This window comes from Crotalus tigris, unplaced genomic scaffold (genome assembly GCF_016545835.1).
Source record: "Crotalus tigris isolate CLP2741 ecotype Arizona unplaced genomic scaffold, ASM1654583v1 scf7180000018097.2503214, whole genome shotgun sequence".
In the NCBI taxonomy this organism is placed as follows: domain Eukaryota; kingdom Metazoa; phylum Chordata; class Lepidosauria; order Squamata; family Viperidae; genus Crotalus; species Crotalus tigris.
In genome coordinates this window covers 502646-530475 of record NW_024096820.1, presented here as the reverse complement: position 1 = coordinate 530475, position 27830 = coordinate 502646, and the positions used below count along the sequence as shown (strand labels likewise).

At 46.9% G+C, this 27830-nt stretch overlaps 1 protein-coding gene across 3 annotated transcripts; it reads left to right on the top strand.

The window, feature by feature from the left end:
• Positions 1–5103: 5103 nt before the first annotated feature.
• LETM1 (leucine zipper and EF-hand containing transmembrane protein 1) lies at positions 5104–27545 on the top strand. 3 transcript variants are annotated; one of them, XM_039347626.1, is made up of 14 exons: positions 5104–5217; positions 5901–5958; positions 9728–10181; positions 11719–11862; positions 12992–13129; positions 13314–13517; positions 13759–13878; positions 15086–15217; positions 15821–16000; positions 16229–16369; positions 21204–21338; positions 23041–23198; positions 23503–23641; positions 24178–27545. In XM_039347626.1, exons 1-14 carry the CDS (start codon positions 5133–5135, stop codon positions 24325–24327), a joined length of 2238 nt encoding a protein of 745 aa, XP_039203560.1. In that variant the 5' UTR covers positions 5104–5132; the 3' UTR covers positions 24328–27545. The 3 variants fall into 3 exon arrangements, with proteins under 3 accessions (XP_039203560.1, XP_039203559.1, XP_039203561.1); XM_039347625.1 differs by having other exon boundaries at positions 23485–23641; XM_039347627.1 differs by lacking the exon at positions 16229–16369 and having other exon boundaries at positions 23485–23641.
• The last annotated feature ends 285 nt before the right edge of the window (positions 27546–27830 follow it).

Here is a 27830-nt window from a genome sequence, read left to right as displayed (position 1 = left end):
CGGCCGGCCGCCCAACCGCCCCGCGGACCCGCCTCCTCGCCAGCCGAAACCAGCGCGAAAAATGCCCCGCGCTGATTGGCTGCGCCGCCGCCTTCGCGCCGCCGGAGGCCCCGCCGCGCCCCATTCAAACCCGCCGCGCCGCCGCCGAGGACGGAGCCCGGGCGCCTCCGCCCCCCCCCACGGGGACGCCCCCCGTCGGCTCAGCCCCCGCCGGCTCACCCGGGCCCCGGGAGGCAGGAGCGAAGGAGCCGCTCCCGCTGGAAAGACAGCCCGGAGACGGCACGCCCCGAGGAGGAGGACGAAGGAGCCCCCGGAGGGGAAGCGGGGCGCCCGGGATCCCCTTGGGCCGCCCGCGGGACCAGGCGCCGCCCCCCCTGCGCCCCCAGCCCAGAAGCTTTGGCCCCGCGGGGTCCCCCAGCAGCAGCCTGGCGCCCGCGGGCTCCCGGCTGAACATCTCCGCGGAGCAGGGCAGCCCCCTCCCTTCCGGCCGGGCCTCCCGGCACAAAGAGCGCCTGTTGCACACAAAGGCCCCGGAGGGACCCCCGGGCAGGGTGGGCCGGCTGCCCTCCCCCAGAAGCCCCCCGTTACTCCCAGCTGACGGGCCGGGGCTCCTGGCCGCCTTGCAGGGGGAGCAGCGCAGCCGGGATGGGGCAGGGGAGTCGTCCCCCCCCCAAGGGGGCGCCGGGCAGGCTCGGCAATGGCTGCCCCGGAGACGAGGGCCGGCGGTGGGGGAGATCAGCGGGGAGGGCTGGAAGTCTTGGACCGGGAGCCGAGCCCCGTCCCGGGGAACCGCAGCGCTCGGGATCCCCGGCCCGGCTCTCACCTCGGTCCTCTTAAAGCCGAGGGGGGGGGCTGGTGGAAAAGAGCGGCCGGGCGTTGTTAAAAACCAGAACCAGGAAAACCGAAGTGACTCCGGATCTGATCTCCAAGGCGCTCCGGACAGCCAGGCGAAGGCCGGTGGGGGGAAATCCAAAGCAAACCTGCAGGAGTGGCCGATAAGGTTCCCGAAGACGGAGGCCGGGAAGAGAGATCTTGCTTGGGGTATCAGGGATCAGCGGCCTCAGGGATCAAGGCAGGGAGGGCAGGGCTGGGAATTAAAACTCGCATCTTCCTAGCAGAGAACGCCCCTCCCCAACTCAGAGAGTCCTCCCCTTAACGACCACAATTGAGCCCAAAATGTATGTTGCTGTGTGAGAAATTTGTGAATTTCTGCCCCATTTTACGACCTTCCCTGCCACAGTTGTTAAGTGAATCTGGTTCCCCCGCTGACTTTGTCAGAAGGTCGCAAAAGGGGATCGCGTGACCCCGGGACGCTGCAACCGTCACAAATATGAGTCAGCTGCCAAGCATGTGAATTTGGATCACGTGACCTGGGGAATACTGCAGTGGTCGTAAGTGCGAAAAAATGGTGGTCGCTTCTTTAAGTGCCGTTGTAATTTTGAACGGTCACTACGTGAACCATTGTAAGTGGAGGACTGCCTGTATTACATTTTATACTCGGTGCTCGTAAAGTTAATCTGGCCGCAAAGCCTGCTTGGAGAATTGACCATTGGTGATTCCTCTCATCTGGGGCTTTCCCCTTTTCACTTCATGGCAGAGGATTTTTGTCTTTGTAGTTCCTTTTGGTTTTCTGTCTGCTCTTCTCTCGGTGGGAGGGGCAAGGCTGCTTGAGAAAAAAAAGAGGCCTTGTTCAGAAGAATGGCTGCTTCATCCTGGAATTGCTTCCTTGGGCTGGGGTTTCATGTTGTCAGCTGCCAGAGGTCACCTAAGCTTTATTTATATTTCCTATTTCTTAACTGCCCCCTTGCTCCCCAATGTGGGTTTGGCCCCAACCCTCCTGTCTTTTTGTAAGGGCCTGAAGCTGTGACTCAGCTGGTGGTCCTGAGGAACAGATCCCCATCCCCCACCCCTCCCCCGCTTATGTCCTTAGGTTTTAATGTTTTTTGTTTGTTTTCATTATATATGTATGGACATACTTGTATGACTGTAAGCCTCCCAGACTTACCCTGTGATAAGATGGGCAGCCAATAAAATTATAAATAAATAGATAAATAATAATCTCCCTTGGAGAAACTGGTTTAATAAAAATGCATAAATAATTTACGTCAGAAGTGTGGAGATAGCACAAAATGAGGACTATGTCCTTTGTCCTGGATTTCCCATTTTTTCTTCTCCATATCAGATTCTTTTATTTCCGCTTTTGACTTTCATACAATCCTTAATTGTAATTTTGTCTTAAGCCTGCAAACTTTTTTTCCCCATGACAAAGTAACTCACTTCTGGGTCACTGTGTGCTTTGATTAGCATGTTTGGTTTGTGTGCTAGGTGTGTTACAATTTATTATTTCTGAAGCCAGTTGTAGCTCAGCAGATAACAGTTAAATTTATTTATTTATTTATTTTTAAAATTTATAAGCCGCCCCACTCCCGAAGGACTCTGGGCGGCTAACAATAAAAAACATAAAACATAACAAATCAACAATACAAAAACAATCATCCAGGGGTAAGGTTTTATAAACCCCAGGCCTGCCGGAAAAGCCAGGTCTTAAGTAGCTTAAGGAAGACCAACAGGGTGGGAGCGGTCCTAATCTCCGGGGGGAGCTGATTCCAAAGTGTGGGTGCCATCACAGAGAAGGCCCTCCTCCGCGGCCCCGCCAAATGGCACTGCTTGGCCGACGGGGCCTGAAGGAGGCCCAGCCTGTGGGATCTAACCGGACGTAGGGAACCATGAGGTAGTAGGCGGTCTCGCAAATAGCCTGGCCCTGAGCCATATAGGGCTTTAAAGGTAATGACCAACACCTTGAATTGGACCCGGAGACCAATAGGCAACCGGTGCAGCTCACGGAGGATAGGTGTAACGTGGGTGTATCGAGGAGCACCCAGTATCACTCGCGCGGCTGCATTCTGGACCAACTGTAGTCTCCGAATACTTTTCAAGGGTAGCCCCATGTAGAGTGCGTTGCAGTAGTCCAAACGTGAGGTGACAAGGGCGTGAGTGACTGTAAGGAGAGCCTCCTGGTCCAGGTAGGGTCGCAACTGGTGCAACAGGCGAACTTGTGCAAAGGTCCTCCCAGCCACAGCCGTCAATTGATGTTCCAAATTCAGCTGTGGATCAAGGAGGACACCCAAGTTGCGAACCCGCTCCGAAGGGGATATATTTTCCCCCGCAAGAGTCAACACTGGACAGTCGACATGATCCTTGGGAGGCAACATCCAAAGCCACTCGGTCTTGTCAGGATTGAGCCTGAGTCACAGCTAAATCACGGCTTATTAAAAAATCAGAGACTTAACCAATGCATAGGGAGGCCTCTTTTCCTGTTCTGACCTGGAACAATAGACGCCTTAACTTTTTTCCTTTCTCCCAGGGTGAAAATTACAAATTAATGATAACAAACCACAAAGTCAAGCCAGTGGCCTACATTCCTACTGTGTAAGCGGCCTGCCTTGTTTCTTTTAAATGGTTACAGTTTTTCTAGGACAGGGATCTCAGCATGCCTAGCTGAGGAATTCTGGGAGCTGAAGTCCATGAGTCATAAAAGGGCAGAGTTTGAAGACCCCTGTTCTAGGACATCTAAATTACTTGAAAAGCTTTTGAATTTCCAGGATCTCTCTGGGTAGATAAAAATCCAAAAAAAAAAAGGGGGGGGGGAAGGAATTTTCTGCCTTTGGGAAGAGTGTCTGGGAGACAGAGGCTTCAAGGACCTTGTATACATCTCATCCTTGACATACAATCACAACTGCCCCCCCCCAAATTTTCATAGCTAAACAAGACAGTTATTAAGTGAGTTTTGCCCCAGGTTATGACCTTTTTTTGCCAGATGTTAACTGAATCATTGCAATTAAGTGAATCACACGATCATTAAGAGAATCTGGCTTCCCCATTGATTTTGTCGGAAGGTCACAAAAGAGGGATCATGTGACCCCAGGACACGGCCACCATCGTACGTATGAGTCAGTTACCAAGCATGTGAATTTTGATCACATGATCCACGGGGAATGCTGCAATGGTCACAAGTGTGCAAATTGGTTCCAAGTCACTTTTCTCCATGCTGAGGACTGCCAGTAGTAAGTCTTTGGGCTGGGCCTGTCACATACAAGCCAAAAGCCGCCTTTGTATCCCAAGGCCGCAGCCAAAAAAACAGTGCAATCCTAGGCTGCGTTAACAGAGGCATAGAATCAAAATCACGTCAAGTATTAGTACCACTTTGTAAAGCCTTAGCAAGGCCACACCTGGAATACTGCAGCCAGTTTTGGCCACATTACAAAAAAGATGTTGAGATTTTGTAAAAAGTGCAGAGAAGAGCACTAAAATGATTAAGAGCCTGGAGCCTAAAACATAGGAAGAACGGTTGCAGGAATTGGGTATGGCCAGTCTAGTAAAAAGAAGGACCTGGGGTGACATGAGAGCTGTCTTCCAGTATTTGGGGGGCTGCCACAAAGAAGAGGGGGGGCTCAACTTCTTTTCCAAAGCACCCGAAGGCAGGACAAGAAGCAATCATGGAGCGAAGCAACCTGGAACTAAGGAGGAATTTCCTCAGAATGACAACAATCGATCAGTGGAACTGCTTGCCACCAGAAACTGGGTGCTCCATGACTGAAGGTTTTTAAGAAGAGACTGGACAGCCACTTGTCCAGAATGGAATAGGGTCTCCTGCCTTGAGCAGGGGGTTGGACTAGACCTCCAAGGCCCCTTCGGACTCTGTTGGAGTCTGTTCATATTTATGCAGGTAATCCCCGACCTGCAACCGTTCGTTCCAAGCGCGGCTTCCCAGTGTGGTTGTGCACGCAACACACAGGGGTGTATCACATTTGTGGAACAGACGGCGTCAAAGCCCCGGAGCTTTTTCAGACGAGACCGGGCGGCCGCTGGTCTGGAGTTTTGTGGGGGTCTCCTGGCTTGAGCAGGAGGCCGGGCTAGAGGACCTCCGGTGTCCCTTTCTCGACCCTGCCCCCCCCTTTGCAGGGCAGCGACCCCTCCGAGCGCTGCCCGGAAGCGCCGCCTTTTTTTTTTTTTCCGCTCTCTGAGGAGACGCGGCGCAGCACGTGCCCCCCGGCCGGAAGATTCCACCTCCCGGCGTGCCCCGCGGCCACTTCCGCCCCCGCCCAGGCGCAGACCGGCTGGCAGGCCCAGGCATGGCGGCGTTCGTGCTGCTGAGGCGCTGCGCGCAGAGGGCGCCGGGCCTGCCCAGGCCGGCTAGCGGAGAGGCCGCCGGGCCAGGTGAGAAGGCCCGGCAGAGGAGGAGGAGGACGGGGAGAGCCGGGCGGGAAGGGGCGGCGGGCGAGAGGCGCGGCCGCCTCCGGCGTGGATCGGCGGCAGGCGGGCGTCCAACAGGGGAAGCGGCTCTGTGGGCGAGGGCGGGGGTCCGCGGGAGGCCCGGCCGGGAGAGGCGAAGCGGCTGGCCCGGAGACTTCGGAGCTCTGCCCGCCCCGGCCGGGGCGCTATTATGGGATGTGCCCGGGTGTCCTCAGGTCACCCCCGCCTGCTGGGATGAGGAGGGCCGGGAAGGCCTCGGATGCCTCCCTGAGAGGCTTATCCAGGCCTGCCGGGGGTGTCCGCCTGCCTGCCCGCCGGGACACCGCTCGAAGCAAGAAGGGCCGGCCAAGGGCCTGATGGGGGGGGGAACCAGGCGGACCCCTGGGAGACAGCCGGGGCGGTTCGAAGGCCCCGGGGGGGGGAAGCCCTGAAGGCGGCTTCCCTTCCTCCCGGGAGGAGCCCTCGGGGCCCCTCCCCCAAAAGCCTGTCCGTTGCTCCCTGGAAAACCCCCCCCCCCAAAAGTCTGTCATTCTGAAGCATTGAATGTGTGTGTGAACAAAGTTATTTTGATACCAGACTGGCACAAGTAAAAGTGTTCTTATCTATTTCTGGTTGCCTACACAAGACTGCGTTTGTTCTGCTTGTAGGTCATTTGGAGAACCTTGCTTGTCTTAACTGTTCCTCCGTGAGGCTAACAAAAGACTTGTAAGTATACAGCTTTGTAACACAATTATTACTGGTAACCTGCTTATTTTGACAGTTTACATAATGCAGGAATCTTCTGAAAAGTACCTGTGCTTTATAATAGTTGGTGTATATACATGTTTGAAGAAATAAATAATTACAAAAGACTGAAACGTTCTTTGAGGCAGTGTTTCTCAACCTTGACCATTTTAAGGCATGTGGACTTCAACTCCCAGAATTCCACAGCCAGCAATGCTGGCTGTGGAATTCTGGGAGTTGAAGTCCACATTCCTTAAAATGGTCAAGGTTGAGAAACACTGCTTTGAGGTGTAGCTTAAAGTTTAGCCTTCGATTAGGAGATGATAACTTGTGTGGTTCTTTTACCTTTTCACAGTACCAAAATCGGTCTTTCTGTTCAATTTGTTCTCCATTTCTGTTCAGTTACAACTGCCCATATTCATCCAGTTTTGTTTCTTCTTAATGGATCCTTCCCTTTCACTATTTCATTCCTCTCCCATTATTTTATTCTATTGTTTGTGTTGGATAATGAATGGGGTGTACCTATGTTGACAATGTTTGTTGTTAACATGGAAGAGATACCTTATTTTATAGGTAGTACAATTTAGTCAGTAGTTCTTAATTAGAGGATTTTGTTTCCCCTTTGCTGGAATATAACTTCTGGCAAACTTGTTTGGAGATGCGTATGTTCATATGCTCACATAGAAATGTGAGATGTGTCCACGTTTATTCCAGAGGAGGAACTTTGCAGGGTGGATCTCACCTGGATGTCAGCTTAGGTTGATAAGGTGAGAAGCTAGGCACCGCACAGGATGTTGCTTATTTTTTCTTAAGAGGTGTGGACATATTTTGAGTAAATAAAATATCTGTCTTAAGGCTGTTATTCTGTTTTGGCTTAGTACAGACAGGCTTAAATTTGAACAGTAAAGTTGTTGTCGTTTTAAGTATTTCTAATGTGCAGTGCAAAGCAAGAAGCAGAATAATTTTGAAATGTGTTTCCAAAAATCCAATCCAGAAAAGAAATGGCAAAGTAATTTTGCCATGATAAAGACAGAAAATGGAAGTGTAGTCCTCTAGATATTTATGACTTCAAGCTCTCATCATCTGTAGCCACATGGCCTACAGAATTATTGGTGGCCTAAGAGATTATTGGTGCTGTTGTCTAGTACCGGTAGTATCTGAGAGTGACAAGCTGATTTTCCCTCTCTTTGAAGATAGGAAGGATGGAAATAATTATCACTTATTTGGAAGATTGTAGAATTATAGGGGAGGGGAGTTTACAGGAAGCTATGTGATTATTTCCAGTAGAAAATGTTTATCCTGCTTATGGTGTCTATAAGTAACTGAAATATCATACGATAAAACCAATATATAGAAGGAAGGGGTTCATATTGAATGTTAATAACATTCAGCAAGCTAAAACTAATTGGTATTAAAGCAATTATTCTGTAAGGTTTACGTTTTTTAATTTGCAAGTATGCTTTTAAGAATATTTTTTAAAAAGTTTTGTTCAAAGAAAAATAATTTCAAATAAGCTGTTGGGGGTACTCTGGTTTGTGAATGGTTATCAGTGTGTCATAAGTGCACACGTAAGTTCAGATAATGAGAATAGCTTACTATCACAGAAAAAAATATATCATTTTTTTTCTCTAATAGAGGAGAACGATGTCCATAGAATTAGGTTTCTTTCATGCAAATTATCTGACCAGAAGCTAGGAGTAATAGTGAAGTAATAGACTTTTGCACACAGAGATTTAAAAATGTGTGCAATATAAATGCCATATTTATATGCTGCCTTCCTGCCTATACATCAAGTGTAAGTCACCTAGTTATTTAATGAAACGCATTGTATATAGAGTATATTAGAAAAATTCTTTTCCAAGCTTTCATCACAGTCAAAAGGAGACTGTGGATTCTTTTACAGTCGGGGGGGGTGTGTGTCTCCTGAGTTTTTCCCCAGAGTCGGTCAGTGGGGTTTTTTGTGTTTATTTATGACAGCAAAGGCCAAACAGGTGGTCCTTGACTTATGGCGACATTTGAGCCCAAAATTTCTGTTATTAAGCAAGACACTTGTTAAGTGAATTTTGCCCTATTTTACGATCTTTCTTGCCACAGTTATTAAGTGAATCACTGCAGTTGATATGTCGGTCACCTGGTTGTTAAGTGAATCTGGCTTCCTCCCGTAAACTTTGCTTGTCAGAAGGTCTCAAAAGGGGATCACACGTAGCCCTGGGGACACAGCGACCGTCATAAGTACAAACCAGTTGCCAGGCATCCGAATTTTAATCAGGTGACCACAAGGATGTTGCAAAGGTCATAATTATGAAAAACGGTCACTGGTTACATTTTTCAGCATTGTTGTAACTTTGAATGGTCACTAAATGAAGTCGAGGACTCCCTGTGCCCGATCTCCTTCTCCCAATTCTCTCTCTCTCTCTCTCTTTCTCTCTCTCTTTCTCCCCCACTGCTGCCCACCAGCACAGCAGCCGCCACACCTGCCCACAAAAGCCACGTCCCACCGTGCCCTGTTAAAAAAATAACCCCAAGCCCAGCCCTCAAATTATTATTTTTGTTTTCCGTAGCCTCGTAAGAGGCAATTATAGATTGATGGGAAAATCCTTCCAACACATGGGAGAAAATTCCAGGAAAGAATTGAGTCACCCAGTGAAGAACCCGTGAAAAGATGGCAGAATCTCTTGCCTGCTGAGCAATGGCTCTGAACCGGCCTCGCTCTGCTTAGCCATTGAGCTCTTGTTTGCTTGGCGGGGGGGGGGAGGGGGAGGTGGTGGTGGGGGTTGAGCTGCCTGGAACCCTTCAGGGATCCTTTCTGCTGTCTCTCTCGTGGCCTGCATGACTCCAGCCGTTCTTCTTTTCTGGATCAAAAACATTTTCTCTCTCTCTCTCTCTTTTTTTTTTGCTCAGAAATTTTGGGTTTTCCTTCTCTCCCCTTTTTGGCAGACAAGCCTGGTCAACATCAGTCTCTTTTTTCTCCCAAGCCACCTCTGCTTCCAGTCAGGGGCTCCCTTCACCCCAACCTTTTTACTAAACGCTTTTTCTTAAGCGTTTTGGTGTATCATCTGCCTTTGCTGCCTGAAAGTTTAAGCAGCCGACTCAGAATTTCTAGCACTGAAGCATTTTCTCTTTCAGCTCTTTATTTTTTTCCCTGTTGTCATAGTGCTCCGTGCTTTCACAGACTCAGGCGTGCAGCAGCAGCAGCAGTGTTTATGCCTGGGACCATCTAATTATATGCACACTTTATATGAGTGAATCATCACAGAATTGGGCTTAGGCTGCCAAGCCTAGCCAGGGGATTGCAGGGTAAAGGTAGAAACTGAGGCACCCTCAGCAGCTGACTCCGCAGCTTCTGCCTGAACGTAATCGCCTAATCCCTTCCCCTCTTCAGCCAAGTCACTAATACATGCGTTGAACTGTGCTTCACAATTCACTGACCTTCACTCTCCGACAGACATTTTGTACCCACTTATTTTTCCAATCCACATTTACCTAACTCGCCGATCAGAATGTCACGGAGCATTTTGTCAGACGACCTGCAAAGAGTCCGTCCATTCTTTCTCCACTCCCAGATATTTTCCCAGGACGTGAATCTCCTGCCAGGGAAAGGCACTTGAGCTTGTGGAGAACAAATAGAAGCTTCTCAATCCCTTTGCGTGGGTGGGCCAACTTAACGTACGGTCACTGTAGAAATATAAATGGGATGAAAAGTATATTGCGTGCTGTTCTTAACTAAAGCCTCCTTTTTTCTCTTTTACAGGCCTGCCCATTTTAAATATTGCACTAATATCTCACCTTACGTTTATTGTACAAAAGATAGCTATGCTTGGACAAAAGGATCAGAGGAAAGGCAGGGGGTAGCCCTGAGGTTGTTTGACTCCTGGTGGCGATCCCCCGACAGAGGGGTCCCGGGACCTTGTTGGGTTGCAGTAAGGAAGTGGCACTCGTCAGCATCCAGAAACGACGACTCCGTCATAGAAAAATCGCTGAAGTCTCTTAAAGACAAAAGCAAGAAGTTGGAAGAAGGAGGGCCTGTGTACAGCCCAACAGTAGAAAAAACCATAGTTAAAAAATCCATTGGGCAGAAGGTCATCGATGAGGTGAAGCATTACTACCACGGCTTTCGGCTGTTGTGGATCGATTCCAAGATTGCTGCGCGGATGCTCTGGCAGATCCTTCACGGCAGCTCCATGAGCCGCCGGGAACGCAGACAGGTGCGTGGTACATGCTGCTCTTCCTGGGCTTGGAATTCAAGTGAACGGAATATTATTTACCAAACAATTGTAGGCATTTTGATGTTTAAGTGGCGCTAGACGTTCAGTTCTTGTCTTGAATAAATGAAACATCAGAAGTAAAGAAATTAAACGTGAAGTAATATTTAAGAAAGAAGTTGTGTGTGTGTGTGTGTATGCACACAAAACCTTTAGAACATCTTTATTCAGTGTGTATATAAATTGCAAGGTAGAGTAGGGAGGGCAGAAAGGAGGACCAGATTTGAATAATTCAGCAACACAGAGGTTGAGACGTTATACCAGCCCACGCAGTCCTCCACTTACAGCGGAAGTTATAACGGCACTGGAAAAAGTGATGGCCGGTCCTCGCAGTTACAATCACCGAGCATCCCCCTGGTCACATTTGCATGCTTGGCACCTGGCATTGACAATGCCTGCCACGTCCCAGGGTCCCGTGATCGCCGTTTGCACCTTCCCGGACAGCTTCCAAGAGGCAAAGGCAACGGGGGAAGTGCGATTCGTTTAATGACCACAGGAGTCACGAACAACCATGGCCAAAAAGGTTGGGTGTGACTAGTAACCACCTTGCTTAGCGATAGAAATTATGGTGCCAACTGTGGTTGTAAGTCGAGGACTGCCTGTATAGATTTTACTATCATGCTTGTAAACATAATAATCGATCCTCATTATCTCATTTTTCTTGTAAAAGCCTAAAAGCTAGCCAATTTATGTATGTCAGATCAGAAAACTGCAAAGAAAAATGTGTTGTTTTTTTTTTAACAAGAAGTGCGGCTGTGGTGTGAACATAAGTGGAGCAAAGTAGCACGTGACTCGGGCATGGCACAGTCTACAATTTCTCTCTAGTGCAGAGAAAATTTCAGCTGTCAGTTTATTTATTTATTTTATTTATGAGACTTATATACCGCTTTAAATGCAAGCACTCTCTAAGCGGTGTACACCAGTAAGCAATGTGTATATATATATATATATATATATATTTACATTGCCCCCAACAATCTGGGTCCTCATTTTACCTACCCCGGAAGGATGGAAGGCTGAGTCAACCTTGAGCCGGTGAGATTTGAACCGCTGACCTGCTGAACATAATCAGCTAAAGTGGCCTGCAGTACTGCACTCTAACTGCTGCGCCACCTTGATGCTCAGCCCCTTTTACTCCATGGTGATTATAGTTAATGGTGCTGTTTATGCACGCTCTGCTGAGAGGGAAGCCGAGCGGTCTGCGATTGGCTCTGTGTGAGACTGCAGCTTCCTGTGCAGTCAAGTTTGTGAATACTGTTTTTCTCTCTGTTGAAAGCAGGAAAGATATCAAAGAAATAAGCTTGATCACGTGGAGCTTTTTTTTTATAGTTAAAGCTCCCCAAAAAAGATACGGTCAATTAGCCACCAGGATAATATCACCTTCAGTCTTTGATTATTTTTTTTAAAAATGCTTGGAGTAAGGCTGTTGACCGTTTTCATTCTCTTCTTGCGATAAGCGGAAACTTGTTTTTGTCTACAGTTCCTCCGGATCTGCGCTGACCTCTTCCGCCTGGTCCCTTTTCTCGTCTTCATCGTCGTTCCTTTCATGGAGTTCTTGCTTCCCGTAGCTTTGAAGCTGTTCCCCAGCATGCTTCCTTCCACATTTGAGACAAACTCTAAGAAGGTGACAGTTACACTGAGACCCACCTGTAGAAAAGTCTGTAGAGGGAGGGTATCCCTGGTTAAAATACCCGCATGCCTGTACACCTGAGCAGGTGACCTCAAGTGCTTCAGACCCCCCTCTCCTGCTGGTGAAAGGGGGATCCTGCTGTCTACAGATCCCTCTCTCCTATAGCCAGGCGTTCATTTTACGTACGCTTAATTAAATGCTCAAAGGGGAGCCACGGAATAAAGGATTGATGTGTTTTCACTTCAGCTTAATAATAATAATAATTAGTAAAGTTGGAATGGACCTTAGAGGTCATCTAGTCCAGCCCCCTGCTCAGGCAGGAAACCCTACACCATTTCAGACAAATAGCTGTCTAGTCTCTTCTTAAAAACTTCCAGTGTTGGAGCATTCACCGCTTCTGGAGGCAGGTTGTTCCGCTGGTTAATTGTTCTCGCTGTCAGGAAGTTTCTCCTTAGTTCTAGGTTGCTTCTCTCCTTGAATTAGTTTCCATTCATTGTTGCTTCTTGTCCTGCCTTCAGGCGCTTTGGAGAATAGACTCAGGGAAGCTGCCTTTGGAAAATGTGCATGCGAAGGACCTTAAATCTAAATGGGAAAGTTAATTTTTAGCTCAAAAAATACCTTGATGAAGAGTGGCTGTTCCTTTAGACCAAGGGTAGGCAACCTTGGCTCTTTTATGACTCGTGGACTTCAACTCCCAGAATTCCTGAGCCAGCTATGCTGAGGGGAAAGGGAGAGGTTTCCATGCTGAGCCATGCTGGCTCAGGAATTCTGGGAGTTGAAGTCCACGAGTCATGAGGGGGCCATAGTTCCCCCATGCTGGCTCAGGAATTCTGGGAGTTGAAGTCCACGAGTCATAAAAGAGCCAAGGTGGCCTACCCCTGCTTTAGACAAACCATATGCAAAGCTGCAGGCTTGCCTGCTAAATTGGGAATGAATCCATTTTGTTTAGCTGGACTTGTTTTTCAATCACTGTTCCTAGGCTGGAAGAGCTTCTATAAGAATGTTGCTAAATATTGTATTCTGTCCAATATTTAATAGTGTCCATAGCAGACATAATAGGGAATTAATTTTTAATGCCCGTCTGGAGCCGTTTCCTATTAAAATGCTTTTTTTCTCTCATTAGGAAGAGAGGTTGAAGAAAGAACTGAGAGTAAAGCTCGAAGTGGCTAAATTTCTTCAAGATACCATCGAAGAGATTGCCTTAAAAAATAAAGCAGCTAAAGGGAACGCTACTAAAGATTTCTCAACCTTCTTTCAAAAGGTATTTAACTTGTCTTAAAAAAATTAAATTATGTTGTTAAATGTTATCACTGGTTTTCCAAGTGGGTAACAATAGACCCATCTGATGCAATAGTTAGCATTTCCCGGGGTAAATCCCTGCTTTTCTGAGTAAAGCGTCCTAGAGACCATGTTGAGACTTCATAGCGTACAATTTCTAACTTCAGATACGCGAAACTGGTGAGAGGCCAAGTAACGAAGAGATTTTACGGTTTTCTAAACTGTTTGAAGACGAGCTGACCCTCGACAACCTCACACGGCCCCAGCTGGTGGCTCTGTGCAAACTTCTGGAACTTCAGTCGATTGGAACAAACAACTTCCTTCGCTTCCAGCTAATAATGAGACTGAGAAGTATCAAAGCAGACGATAAAGTAAGGGGATCTTTTTTGTTTACCGTTTATTGAAAGAAGCTGCATCGCGGAAAAGAAAACGTAATTCATTTTAGAATCACGATGGATGTGTTGGGAAACGCTGGCCAGACAGGCAGAGGGAAAGGGCTCAAGTGGAGAATTGTTGTGAATGAATATAGCTATTTATTATAGCTGTTGTTTTGGAGTGCTTCGGATAACGCGCTTCTATATGCTGTAGATGTTTATCTTTTCTCCCGTCTAGCTGATCACTGAGGAAGGCATGGATAGCCTGACGGTGAAAGAGCTACAAGCAGCCTGCCGAGCGAGGGGCATGCGAGCCCTCGGGGTCACGGAAGAGCGCTTAAAGGATCAGCTGAAGCAGGTATTTGATCCGCTGGGAGTATCAAAAGACTTTTGTTACGAGGCCAAAACTCATACTGGATCCCGATGGGAACAATTATGCAAGAAGCATTCAGAATATTCTTCCTGAGAGAGACTGGCTCAAGAACTAGCAAAGCTCTGCTAAAAAATGCCAGAGTCCAATTCTGACCCAAGCTTGACATTTTGAACTAAGCAGGGGAGGGCGCTGCATGGGGTGTGTCTGTATACACAAACATGTATAGGTACATGGTGGCGTAAAACGCCTTTTATGCCAGAATGGGACTCAAAGAAAACACATTGCTGACTGGGTGGAATAGCCCCGTCCTTTCTGCCTCTGCTGGGGAAGGCCGGTTTTCTGCAGACATCCAGATTTTTAAGCAATAACTGAGAGAGAGCAGAACCTTTAGTTCTGCCTCTTTTGCTTGGCAGTCCCATCTGTATTTTGACTCTCAGCCTTTGACTAAATCTGGAAGGAGATTTTATCAGAGGAATGAACTCTGCTAGTAATTTTTGGAATTGCATCCTAAAACTTTTCACAACCCCCCCCCCCCCCCGCTTGTGAAATCTTATAAAAATACAATAGAACAATCAAGGTCAGGATATTCCTAGCCACCTAATACTTTTTCAGAATTTGGAACTTTGTCTGTGGAACAGCTAGATGCCGTAGTTCTTGTTACGCTGGCCTTACTGATGATATTTTCAGTATTACATAGTATTATGTAGTCTATTGTAACAGCTAATACTTTCCCAACCCTGACCTTATGCTACCCAAAAGCTTACTTTAAGAAGAGATGTTGCTCTGAGGCAAATTAAACAGTACCTCTATTTCAGTTTTTAATTACTGCACCTCCCATTTTGTGTGTCCCCTTTGGAAACAATGATTGCCAGTTAAGATCTAATTTCCACCTGAAAAAGACCTCTTAAAGCAGTGGTTCTCAACCTGTGGGTCGGGACCCCATTTGGGGTCGAACAACCATTTCACGGGGGTCGTCAAACAAGGCTGTCTGCCATTTTTTCCCCCTTTTCTTTGGCCACGCCCCTGGCACCCGGTGATGTATAAGTGGTTGGGGGTCACCACAACATGGGGAACTGTATTATGGGGTCGCGGCATTAGAAAGGTTGAGAACCACTGTCTTAAAGGAATAATTGCTTTAGTGGGGTCCCTGCATCACCCTGGAAACCCTCAATGTTTTATCTTTTAATTGCAGTGGTTAGACTTGCATCTGAATCAGGAAATCCCAACTTCACTGCTGATATTATCCAGAGCTCTCTACCTCCCGGAAACGCTCTCGCCGGCTGACCAGTTGAAAACAACTTTGCAAATACTCCCCGAGAACGTGGTACGCTTTGCTTTACATGGCCGGCTTTTTTCTACAAATCGGTGGTCTGTTGAAGCAGTCGCCGTGCTTGTAGCAGTATGAATTTTACGCATTTGGGGGAATACGTTGTTCTGTGTTCCACATTCACGCCTTTATTTCGACTTTTGTGTTAGAATTTGTAGGAAGCTCGTGGTGATCCTTCAGTCATTTTGGAATAAGTTTTCATATTATCTTTTTGGTTGAGGACCCCTGCTCTAGACCAGAGGTGGGCAACTATGGCCCCGGTTAATAAAGCTAGCCAATGGGAGTATAGAGCAGGGGTAGGCAACTATGGCCCCTTTATGACCTGTGGATGTCAACTCACAGAATTCCTCAGCCAGCCAGGACCCCTGATATAGAGAGCTGCAGGTGTTTTTTTTCTGGACTGTTCTCATCTTGTTAGTTGTCTTCTCAAAGCTGCTGGCTGTTGAAGAGATGTTATATACCTGGGTGAAAACAGGGTTAAGTTTCTTGTGATGTAGGTTGCAAGAACTAGCTTGTTTTGATCTGTAAGTGAAAAAAAGTATCCTCTAGAAAAGTCCTGTATCTCTGTATGTATGCTTTCCCCCCCCCCAAACAAAAAAGGCAAAAGAGGCCCAGGTGAAAGCGGCAGAGGTGGAAGGAGAACAGATCGACAACAAAGCCAGGCTGGAAGCAACTCTCCAAGAGGAGGAAGCAATCAGGAAAGAACACCAGGAGAAAGAGTTGGAAAAGCTCTCCGAAGCGGCTGAAAAAGCCAAAGAGACTCTCCATGCGGCGGAAAGGGTGAGTAAATAAGGCCTAAGGTTTGAGGAGGGAGTGGTACGGATGCCATGCTGAGCTCCTGGAGGAATGGCAGGATATAAGTCCTCCCAAGGAGCCGAAAGGGAGAAAGCCAAATAATTCTTCTTCCAAAAACATCCATTAAAAACCCATGCATCCATCTAGCGATTCCAGATGTCAAACCCTATTGAAAACGTGTCTAATTGTTGTGTTTCCTGTGTGTTCTGGAAGGAGGTGATAGTAGATCTGGATTCCTCAGCTCTGAACCAAGGCTCTGTAGATGCTGCCGCTGAACGAGAACTGGCAAGTGTGAATTTAGCCCTGCAGTCAGAGGTTTTGAAAGATACGGCCCCGGTATTGGAAGGCACGAAGGTAAAACGTTTGATGGGCGCGAGACGGCGTCAGGCTCTAAAGCACAGCACAAGTTCTGCCAGGGGAATAAGGAAGAAGTTAATGCTTGCTCCATCCAGATTAGCCGATGCATCCAATTATGAGAGAGGCAGAGAAGGCTCGGGCTGACTTAATCCATTACCTGCTGGTTACTTAAGGTTCCAGTTACACAATACTTAAAAGTAAGGGTGGGCAGCTTTGGGGTGGATAAAAATTTGACTACATAAGATAAGAGCATCAGCGCCACCATGAACTAAAGATATAGTTTGGAATACAATATAAGAAAAATTTGTAAGAAGACATCTTCAGCTAAGCTGCTTAAAATGAAATTGATCACGGTATTATAGCTGCCAACTACCAGTAGGACAAAGGCCATTTTATTTGCCGCTGTACAAGGAGAATAACATCTAGTAGCTCTACGTCAACAAAGACGTCAATATCTAATGCCGCGTGGATCTTTCAGACTCCTCAAGTCTGTGCTACGTTATGTTCCTGAAGAAAATTGCTATCAAGGCGTAATTGGAAAAACCGAGGATGCCGTGAATATCGGTGTAAAATGGGCAGAACCAAAATCATGCTTAATTCTTTCTTATCGGTCCCCGATCTCTGGAGCATCAAACGTTCAAGCGGGAGGTCTTTTTGTGTTACATTTCTCTTCTAATAGCACTGAAAAGACTGCACCAGTGAGCCAAAACAAAGTCTCCTCTGTGAGCAGGGACTTTTAGCTGCGTAAGGCGCTGGGCAAGTGTTCATTTCACGTCTGGATGAAAGGAGATCGGGGCTCCGCTTAAATCAGTCTGTCGTTCTCTGTCCAGGCTGTGTGCTCTTGAGGAGCGGCCTTGCCTGGTCATAACTCTTGAGAAAGCAGCCAGGAGGCGTAAAACTTGGGAAAGGGAGCCATGGTGTAAGGATGTATTGTAACTCCACTCACACTGGGAACCATCCGTGCTAGGAGAGAGAGACCCACTGAGTAGAAGTGATGAGTTGGCCAGGAGTTAAATGTATTTATCAAACCCAATTTTAGTTGTAAGGAGGCCCGAGGGGGGCATGGTGGCCCCTGAAGTATTGGCCTAAATAATCCAGAATTGAATTTCAGAGGAAGCAGGTAGAGAAAAGATCCAGTGGTGGATCTTTATATTGGAGATGGGCTGTCAATTTAGCTTCAAATAATTTGACAGCTGTTGGCGCAGAACGGCCCCCGTTCTACAGAATTTTATCTACTTTGGAAGAATTTGTGAACGGCAGTACACACGTACAGTGCCCTCTTCCATCAGCAGTTCTCTGGGAAACCATCCCAGGTATTTTATAAAACGAGATTTGCTTCGTCCTAAAGTGGGACTTGCTGTTTATGCCTCCTGTGTGAGCCTTTGGTGTCTCTGGGAAGAAGATGCTCTTGGCTTTTGCTACGATCCCTCTTCCATGGATCTTCTTTACCGGAGCACTCCGAGCTCTTCTAGCTGTGGGACTTCGGCAGCATCGCCGATTTAGCCACAGAAAGTAGAGCCGGCGGAGAGATGCTGGCCTGCCGCCTTGAGTGGGCGAGCGCCCAGGTCTCCCAAGCAACCGCCCGGAGGTTGATGTAGACATTAAGCAGAAGTGGGAGAGTACACAGCATCTCTTAACTTCCCAGGGTTTGACAAGTGCCCATTTATCGTAACAAATAACTATTTAGTAATGGTTAGATAACACCTTCAGACTGGTGCATTTATTTAAAAAATCCAAATAATCTCGCCTCTGGTTTCCTCCAGAGAGAAATTTCTCTAGGAAACAGAATCAGATGTGATTTCTCACCAGACAAAGCTGTGTGTAAAAGTTAAGGACCCCTCATTTGTAGGATGCTGTAGAAAATCTGTTGGAAAGTTCTTGGCTCGAAAATTAAGAAAAGTGTCATCAAATTGAGAGCCATGTTGGTGGGAGTGGTTAAGGGGCCAGGCTAGAAACTGGGAGTTCTAGTCCCATCTTAGGCACAAAGCCAGCTGGGTGATCTTGGGCTAGTCTCTCTCTCCTCTCCCTCCCTCCCCTCTCTCTCTCTCCTCCTCTCTCCTCTCCCTCTCCCCCTCTCTCCTCTCCCTCCCTCTCCTCTCTCCCCTCTCTCCTCTCCCTCCCTCCTCTCTCCCTCACTCCTCTCCCTCTCCCCCCTCTCTCCTCTCCCTCTCTCTCTCCTCTCCCTCCCTCTCCTCTCCTCTCTTCCCTCTCTCCTCTCCCTCCCTCCCTCTCCCTCACTCCTCTCCCTCTCTCCCCCTCTCTCCTCTCCCTCTCTCTCCCCTCTCTCCCTCCTCTCTCCTCTCCTCTCTCCCTCTCCCCCCTCTCTCCTCTCCCTCCCTCTCTCTCCTCTCCCCCCTCTTCTCCTCTCTTCCCCTCTCCTCTCCTCTCCTCCCTCTCCCCTCTCTCCTCTCCTCTCTCCCTCCCCTCTCCTCTCTCCTCTCTCCCTCCTCTCCCCTCTCTCTCTCTCTCTCTCTCCTCCCCTCTCCTCGTCCCTCCCTCCCTCTCCTCCCTCCCTCTCCTCTCTCCCTCCCTCCTCTCCTCTCCTCCCTCCTCTCTCCTCCCCCTCTCTCCTCTCCCTCCCTCCTCTCCCTCACCTCTCTCCCTCTCCCCCTCTCCCCTCTCCCTCCCTCTCCTCTCTCCCTCTCTCTCCCCTCTCCCTCCCTCCCTCCCTCCCTCTCTCCCTCCCCTCTCTCTCCCTCTCTCTCCTCTCTCCCCCTCCCCCAAAAAGGAGGCAAAGGCGAGCTCTTTCTGGAAAACCTTGCCAAGAAAACTGCAGGGGTTTGTTCGGGCAGCTTCTTGAGTATCAGACACGGTTGAAGGGAAGGGGAGGAAAAGCGTCCTATTACACTGATTTCCTAAACTGGACAGAATATTTTCAAAGTTAATGTAGATTCACTTTTTCCCCTTCATGTTGTCAGCCTGTCTCGGTAAAATATTTTATTAGTGCTTCTAGGCTGTGTACTTTTGTGTCTATTGTAGGCGCAGATAAAATTGATATAATGTGTCTAAGCAAATAATATAATTTATTACAACTCTCTCCTGTCTTGCATAGTGCGCTGCGTAGCATAGCATACTTCTTCCTAAGGTAGCCAGTTTGTAACTCAATCTGTGAAAGGGTATAGTGCAGAAGGACGCAGGAAAGGCACAAGAAGGTATGTGGAATTGAGCTGTAGCATCAAATAAGTTTGTCTACTATTTTGCAGTTTAATGAAAAGTTCAGTTATTCCAGCTTTACCCAGATTTAAGTGATATTTGTGCGTAAATAGAAATTTTGTTAACTTTCACTTGAGAATTTGCCCTTTCCGCACAAATTTGAAGCATCGTTTTGGGGACTCTAAATTTTATAAGTGAGCAACCACTTCGGTTTGCTCTGATTCAACTGTTGCTTATTTTTCTTCTTCTTTTTTTCTTATTTTCTTCTTTGCCACTTTTTGTCCCTACTGGGACTGCCCCGCCTGGTCTGAAAAGTGGCTCATAAACTCTGCAGGACGGCGGACACTGCCGTTCTCGGGGTCTCGATTCCGTCCACGCCAAGGGCTCCCTCCATAACTGTGCGCAAGGCCAGAGCAGAAGCCCAGCCTGTTTCCTTGGAGGGGGTGGGCCGTGCCCGGTCCCTCCGGGGAGCTTCCTTCCTCCCTCCCTCCCGCAAGGGATGGGATCCTCCTCCTCCTGCACTCGGATTGCTCAGCTTGAGGGGAGACACTGGGGGCAGAGCTTCCTTCCTTCCTTCCTTCCTTAAACCCAGGCCCTCATTCAGCCGGAAGGCGGCGGCTCCTTTCCTCTTCCCATGACAGACACCCCACCAGACTTGACCGAGAGCCGGTCTGGTCTGGGCTGGGGAAGGCCCCAGGCTAGAAAGACGGAGCTGCTGGTGAGCTCCAGTCCCGCGTGAAAGCCGGCTGGGTGACTTTGGGCCAATCACCCGGAGCGGGTGAGTTCCAGTCCTGCCTTAGGCACGAAAGCCAGCTGGGTGACTTTGGGCCGATCCCTCCCTCTCAGCCCAACTCCCCTCCCAGGATTGTGGTGGTGGGGAGAAGAGGAGGAGGGGGGGAGCGTTTGATAGATAGCTGTCTTGAGTTTTTTGTAAAAATAATAAAGCTGGGATACAAATAACATAAACTATCTTGGCTAGGCGAGGGGGAGGAGGAGGAGAGGAGATGTGCTACCCCATCGTGGGTGAAAGCGCCATCGCTTCTTTTCAGGACTGTTGATGTGGCCATGGGACCCGTTCCCAGCTTAGCTGCAAAGGAGCAGCCCTCTTGGACCAGGACCCAGCCCCCCAAGGGTTTCACCGGGTCCATGCGCCCCGGTCATAGTCTCATTCATGGCAGAAGACCCGGAGGAGCCGTGTGCTCCACATGGACTCGTCCAAATAATCAGGGAGGCCTGAGTGAAAGTCCAGCCAGAAACCACTCAAGAATAGCTACCCATTTTCACTTGATTCTCTGAAAAACATGGAATTGCAATTTGTACAGTTGGGACTGCAGTCGGATAGGCAAGCGTGTGCCACTCGTACCCCTGCGCATTCTTTTATATTTATAGATAGGAAAGATGGTTGCATATTACACAGAGTGAATCTATAAAATAAATAAATAGTGTAATATCAATCATGTCGATCTCTTCCTGGACACAGCGCAGTGAGGATTCACGTTAACTTCGTGGAATGGCTTCCAGAGAGACCGCAGTGTCTTGCTGCAGCACCGTTTACCCTTAGATCTCTTGGATTCCTGGATCTCTCTCGTGGAGCCTCTTGTATCATTTATTTTGCACGGGCAGGAGGGTGTGGAGGACGAGTGAGGCTTAAAATTCTTTGTCCTTTCCATTTATTTAGGGCGAAGAAATAACAAAGGAAGAGATTGATATGCTAAGCGATGCTTGCACTAAACTGAAGGAACAAAAGAAATTGCTGACAAAGGAGAAGGAGGAACTGGAGGACCTCAAGGACGATGTGCAGGAATACAGCGAGGTAAGGCCGGAGGGAAAGTCCCTCCCGGCTCTCATAGATGCGCTGGGTTTGGCTTGGTCCTTTTTAATTGCAGCCCTTGTTTCCTTTTTGCCCAAAATACGGCCGCCTTTAGGTCAGGGGTCCTCAACCGGGGCAACTTTAAGACTTGTGGACTTCAACTCCCAGAATCCCTCAGCCAGCAAAGCTGGAAGTTAAAGTCCGCAAATCTTTTTTTTTTTTATTAAAAGTTTTAAAGATTTTATACAATATATATTCCAAATCCCTCCCACCCCTCCCCCACTTCCCAGAGCTGATTACAGGGTTACAAATAAACAATCATAATCTAACTAACATTACCCAACTATACAAACAATCAAATCCATAACATACTTTAACTCCTTTTCAAAATAAATATTAACAAATTCAATACGAAAATAATAATATAATTAAACCATAAAACTAAGACTAATATAAGTTCTACCATATTAAACTATTAATAATAATCTAAAATTTACTCATAAGCTAGATGATACTTTTTTAGTCTCATATTTATTCTGAATATAATCTATCCATCTTCTCCAAACCGAAATATATCTTTCTGATGAATAGTCCTTCAAATAAGCGGAAATTTTTGCCCTTTCTGCTAAATTAGACACCTTGAGTATCCATTCTTCCACAGTAGGCAAAGAAGCTTTCTTCCAATATTGCCCCACCAATAAAGTCCACAAGTCTTAAAGTTGTCACGGTTGGAGGCTCCTGCTTTAGCACTGTTTCTCTCAGGGCCTGGAGATTCACACCGTAGGGTGGACCAGAGTCACCGGCTCCATTTGGTTCATCCCCTGGGTGTCTCCTTCACTCCTGGGTGTCAACGCTGCCAACATCGGATGTTCTCGCTTTGACAATATATGAAGATGCAGCCATTTTCTCTTTAACCTGTGTGATACTTGTAGAGTTAGAATTAGATGATGCTGGGGGTGGAGAGGGAAGAATGTGCATGGGGATTAGTTAGACATAACAACATCGCAGTAGAGCAGTGTTTCTCAACCTTGACCATTTTAAGGCATGTGGACTTCAACTCCCAGAATTCCACAGCCAGCATTCTGGCTGTGGAATTCTGGGAGTTGAAGTCCACATGCCTTAAAATGGTCAAGGTTGAGAAACACTGCAGTAGAGTATTCTTCAAGGTTGTTTGAAATAAGAGACCATAAGGAATGGCCGGGTTATGGAACTGGAGGGGAGGTTTGCATTGCAAGCTAATTGGAGAATGTGATTTATGACACTTAATTGGAGGAGAGAATTGTGCTTTGATACTATGTGTTTAGGGGAGGGGAATTTAGGTTTTGGCTTCAACTGTGTACACACCGAAGCTATGCTGCTCAATTAAAGATTCTTTAAGGTAAACAATGCCTCAAAGTTCTTTGAAGACTTTCGTCTTTTGGAACCGTGACACTGGGCCTTGCCACGTTCTTCAGATCTGCCGCCGGTTCTGGGTTGGGAGGCAGGGGGGATGCCCAGGTTGTGCCTCAGTCACAGGGAGAGACCGCTCCCTTGCCCAGGTGGAGCCCCCCGGGAAGACCGACGGGCCCCAGGGGCCTCCGTAGGCCTGGAGGGGGTTGCCTGTAAGCCAGCCATGGCTCCCGTCGTCGGCTCTTCTCTCCCCCTCCCCTCTTTATTGGCAAAAAGGCTTATGGGGTAAAGAGGTTTCTCTTCCTTCCGTCCTTAGGATCTGCAGGAAATCAAGGAGCTGTCCAAGAGCGGGCCAGAAGACCTCGTGGAGGAATCCAAAGCCAGCAAGAGGCTGACTAAAAGAGTGAACCGAATGATTGGGCAGATGGATAGAATTATTCAGGAGCTGGAGAGAGATGCTAGCGCCCCCATTGGGTGAGTGGTGGGTAGTGCAAGGATCCTTGCTGTCCAATTCAAGGGAGGGTTTTTTGTGTGTCGTTGGAAGGGACCAGCCTTTGAGGAACAACAAGTAGGCTGCCTTCTGAAGGATGCCTAGCCTTGGAGAGGCTTTGTCGTTCTTGGGCTCTTCCTTAATTTTTTTAAAAAAAAAAAAACAGATGGCAAATAACTGTGATTTCCCCCGGAAGGAGCTACAGATGTGCTACAAAGGCTCCACATGCACGCATTGATCCTTGGTAGTAACTGCTTGCTTCAACTACAGGCTGCGTTTCCCATTTAGGGAGAACCTCATCAGCATCCACGACCTCATTAACGTGTTGAAGCAGCTTCAGGAAATACCCGAAAGCAAACTGAACAAGCTGGCTGAAGCGCTGGATGAGAACAAGGACGGCAAGATCAACCTGGATGACGTGGTCAAGGTGAGTCCACGGAGCAGCCGTTCGGGCAGTAATTTCAGTGGTGACTGGAGAGCGTTGCTTCCCTATTCCTGGAAGCCCGGCAGAAGCTTCCCTAAGCGAATGTGGGACCAATCCCGAGTTTCACGTTACGCTTGGCTGTGTCCTGAGTTGTCTTTGGACAGTTGTGTCTTCTTAATGTGTTCTGGCACACACCTTTCCAGTCTGGATCCCTTCAGCTGCGTGGTCTCAGTTCCTAGAAATATTTACCATTAAGGATGAAGGAAAAAAGTTGGTGTTCCTGTACGTTGGTCAGAGAAGTAACGTACCCAAACAACAACATTCATTCATGGGGAGCTGCTGTTTTTTTGGGAAATGCCTCGTGATGTTCCTAAACGATTGCATTTTATGTTATTTTGTGCTGGAGTAAGGCTGAATTTAGGAACAAACTTGCTTGTTTTTTTTTTTAACTTTCCTATTCATGTTTTTCAAAAAATACTTAGGAAGTAAACCTAAATAAGTGGTATATGTAACCCTAACTTTTTAAAATGTTTGCTTAGGTGATAGAATTGATCGACAAGGAGGATATTGATATCTCCACCAAGCAAGTAGCGGAGATCGTGTCTCTGCTGCAGAAGGAGGAAAAGCTAGAAGTCATGGAGAAGAGCAAAGAAACGGGGGAGAAGGAAGCTGCAGAAGTGAAGATTTAACCTCCACAGAAGTTCAACGGTTAAATAAGACCTCATGGGCACCTTAGTCAGCACTTAGTAGTGGTGAGATGAAGAAGTCTGGTAGTTTTCCAAATAATCAAAGATAAAGTAATTTTCTGGAGCTAGGGAGACATTTCTCTGACCAAACAGAGACTAGGGATCATTCCATGAAATAGAATCCGTTCTGATCTTCTAAGATATCAACCCATCTTCTACGGTGATGTTGATTCTCTGGTAGGGTATGTTGACTTAGTCTCTCTGTCTCCCAGTTGTGATATAAATTTAGAAATTGCTTTGCAATGCAAAAGGAATCGCTACTCCTTTTAAAACAATGTTACATTTGCTTGTCACAGAGATAACATTTTTCTTCTTTGGAAAGTGAACACTTCTACCGCAAAATCTCCAACACTGATAAATCACTCAGAAATGGCTAAATCTAGATGAAAATTGGTTTTGTAATTATTTTGTGTTAACGTGTAGAATTGCACTGAATCCATATTTTTTTTTTAAAAAAAATCCCTCTTGAACATTTTTATTTTGGCTTGGTTGATTTCTCAGTGTTAAAAAAGAGAATATATTGCACCATGTGGCTAACAATGCACACAATTTTTAAAAGTGTTTAAATTCTCTCATCCCTCTGTAATCCCACTAATCTTTGTCTCAAGTCTTACCCATTTATCCAGTTTCACTGATATATAATCTGGACTCCGAGAGTTTGCAGATCAGACGTCAGCTGGCTACAAGGCGACTTGGAAATTGTGAAAAAGAAAATCTACCAAATCACTGTTTATGTAATAGGTATACTTAACTAGGAGATTTTTCACCTTGGGTATGAAATAACTAATTCAACATACTGGAAACGTCATAAAAATGGCCTATAGAATCACCAGAATTAAAGGCTGCTAATAAGTATCTCCCTTAGTTTGACTTTGCTTTTGATCTAGCCTGTTCTGCTGTGATAGTTCGCTAGCTTTTCCATGCAGGTTTTCTTAAGCAGCCTTTCAAAGCATTTAGGGGGGGGGGCTTATGTTGTTCTGAGGGGTGGAGGTGATTCCAAGTCTGTTTCCAGAAATAGATGATGTTGAAATTGGTAAATTGAGCCTGTTTTCAATCATGATGCTGAGGCTTTGTCAGGGCTCAGAAGCAGGGTTTGCGTTGCCTTCCTTTAATTGAGTTGCAATACGGAAACACCCTCAGCCTACCAGACATGAGATCAGAATTAATAGAAAACATATTTTAGATCCCAGTTTGGAGGAATTAAAATTACAAACTCTGACAGTTGGTAGATCTGTCACCCTTTTCTATTTTTGCTGCGGCCTTGGTGCCGTTGGCAGGCGTGGTGCAGACTTAGCCCATTTATTTTCACGTTCCTCTTTCAGTTGTGATACGCATTGATTTTATGGGAAGCAGTGTCTTGCGACATTAGAAGTTCCTTTTAGGCGGATTTCGTGAAACGTGTTTCATGACGGGTGTGTTGGCAGCTGAATTTGGATCAGAAGTGAAAACCTTCCATAGCAACTTCAAAATCCCTGGAGATAAATGCCCTTTTCACAGCATGCAAAATGGACCGTAATTTTTATTGCATGCTTATTCCTGTGACAAATTAGCAAAAGGGAGCACAACTCTACTATCTATCCAAGTGCCTGCTCTGAATTCCAGAGAGAATCACTGCGGAGGGCAAAAGGAAAAAAGGTTGAACATTCTTACAACTCTACTTCACAACAGGTCAGGTTGCAGCGGCTAGTTCATGCTACAAAGTACATCTGTCAGATCTGTGTACTTGCCCTTTTGGCATTGTTGCAGAGGACGTGGAAAGCCACACCTAAGCTAAAACACGCCTTGCCTGTTTTAGACTGGAAGCAGCTATTGGAAATAGTTGTGTGCATACACAACATCTGGAGGCATTACAGTGATTAAGTTCATAATGTAGATACTAAGATTTCTGTTGTCTGGTGCTCACGTTGTGTGTAAGTTGGTCTCTGTTCTGAAGGAAGCCACCGTGATAGCTTTCCATTCCGCTTTCCGTTCCAGCGCCATATTGCTGCCGTTCCCCTTTGTCCAAACCTTGGCTGTGATGTAGTAAGGAATTGTCGTTTTTGCAATCACGTGTAGACAGTTGTGTGTTTTGCAGGGGCAACGGAACACAAGACGATGGGAGATCGGAGCTACCTCATCTGCCCTTTGGCCATAACGGCGTTAGTAACCGAGTTAATCTTTTAGCAAAGAGAAGAGAAAGGCTGCATCTCAGAGATGGGATGCTTAGTTGCTGGCAAGCATGAACTTCAGAGAAGGTGTGGATTCCATTTATGAGGGTCTTGAGGGAGGAGATGACTTTCAGGCCCCCTCCTGTCCCCTCAGGTGACTTTCAGTGCCTTTACCAACAACGTGGTCTTCTTTCTTCGGTCACGAGTAGAGGCAGATAAATAGTTGGCTTTTCAACCCTGTCACATTGGTCCTTCAGTTGGGTTCTGTTTCATTTTAACTCCAGTACCTTTTATAAGTAGATCTGACAAGAACTTTTATAGCTGATGGTATATATCTTTTTTTTTTTTAACGGAAGCAAGTAATGGGCTTCTTGTTTTACATGTAGAAATTGCCAGAACTCCATTTACAGCTGGAAAAATTCCAGTCTGCGGCATCCACTCTGTTTACAGCTTAAGCCAGCGAGCCCCAATCTTTTGGGCACCAGGGACCGGCTCCACGGAGAGAGGTTTTTCCACGGACTGGAGGGGGCCTGGTTCCACGTGCTGCCTGCATCCCCTGGATGGGGCTTTGCTTGTTTGTGTGTGCCAATTTCTGGCATGCTATGGATCGCTGCCAGTGGGGACCCTTGGCTTAGACGAATCGACCGTCCGTCTCAATATAACACAGCTTTTTAACTTTGCTATATGATACATAAAGGACAATGCAGATTAATCATAAACTTTCTGTATTTATGGGTTGATAAGCTGGTGTTAGGAAAATATACATACTATTAGGCATACTTTGCCCTTTGTACAAGTGTATAGACATGCACACATATCTTTCTGGTGGATAAGGATAAATATCACTTGGATTTTAATGCAAAATTGTTGTACAGGTTTAGAGACGTGTCGGCCTAAAATAGGAAAGAGGTCGTGTTTTCAATAAGCATTAATTTTCAGCTATAGAAATAAAGTCTGAGGAGTAGTAACTGGTAATTAACTTCAGATGCAGAATATGAAAGATGTGACATTTCATATGGCAAGCTGCATTTACGAGCCTTCCCCCCCCCCTTCCCTTATTTCTGAAAATAATTGTTTTTTTATTTCTGTCCAAAACTCATAGTGTTATTTTGGTACAGTGTTGGCTGATTTAGGCTGCCTCCATCTCCATAAGAGGCAGAAGTGAAGGTGAGTTTCTGGTTTCCATCTCAGTTCATATTTGGGTTGACTGGCAACCCTGGATGATGGCCGAGAGCCGGATCGGTTGGTACTGTGAGATGATACTTGCAGGACAATTGAATGTATCTCATCTTTTGTAAT

Bases quoted from the DNA above. Each gene is read 5' to 3' on its own strand.
- LETM1 (XM_039347625.1), top strand. From the start codon at position 5,133: ATGGCGGCGTTCGTGCTGCTGAGGCGCTGCGCGCAGAGGGCGCCGGGC. The intron at 15,218-15,820 runs GTACGCTTTGCT...CAAACAAAAAAG, and splicing joins AAATACTCCCCGAGAACGTG to GCAAAAGAGGCCCAGGTGAA. The intron at 21,339-23,040 runs GTAAGGCCGGAG...TTCCGTCCTTAG, and splicing joins ATGTGCAGGAATACAGCGAG to GATCTGCAGGAAATCAAGGA.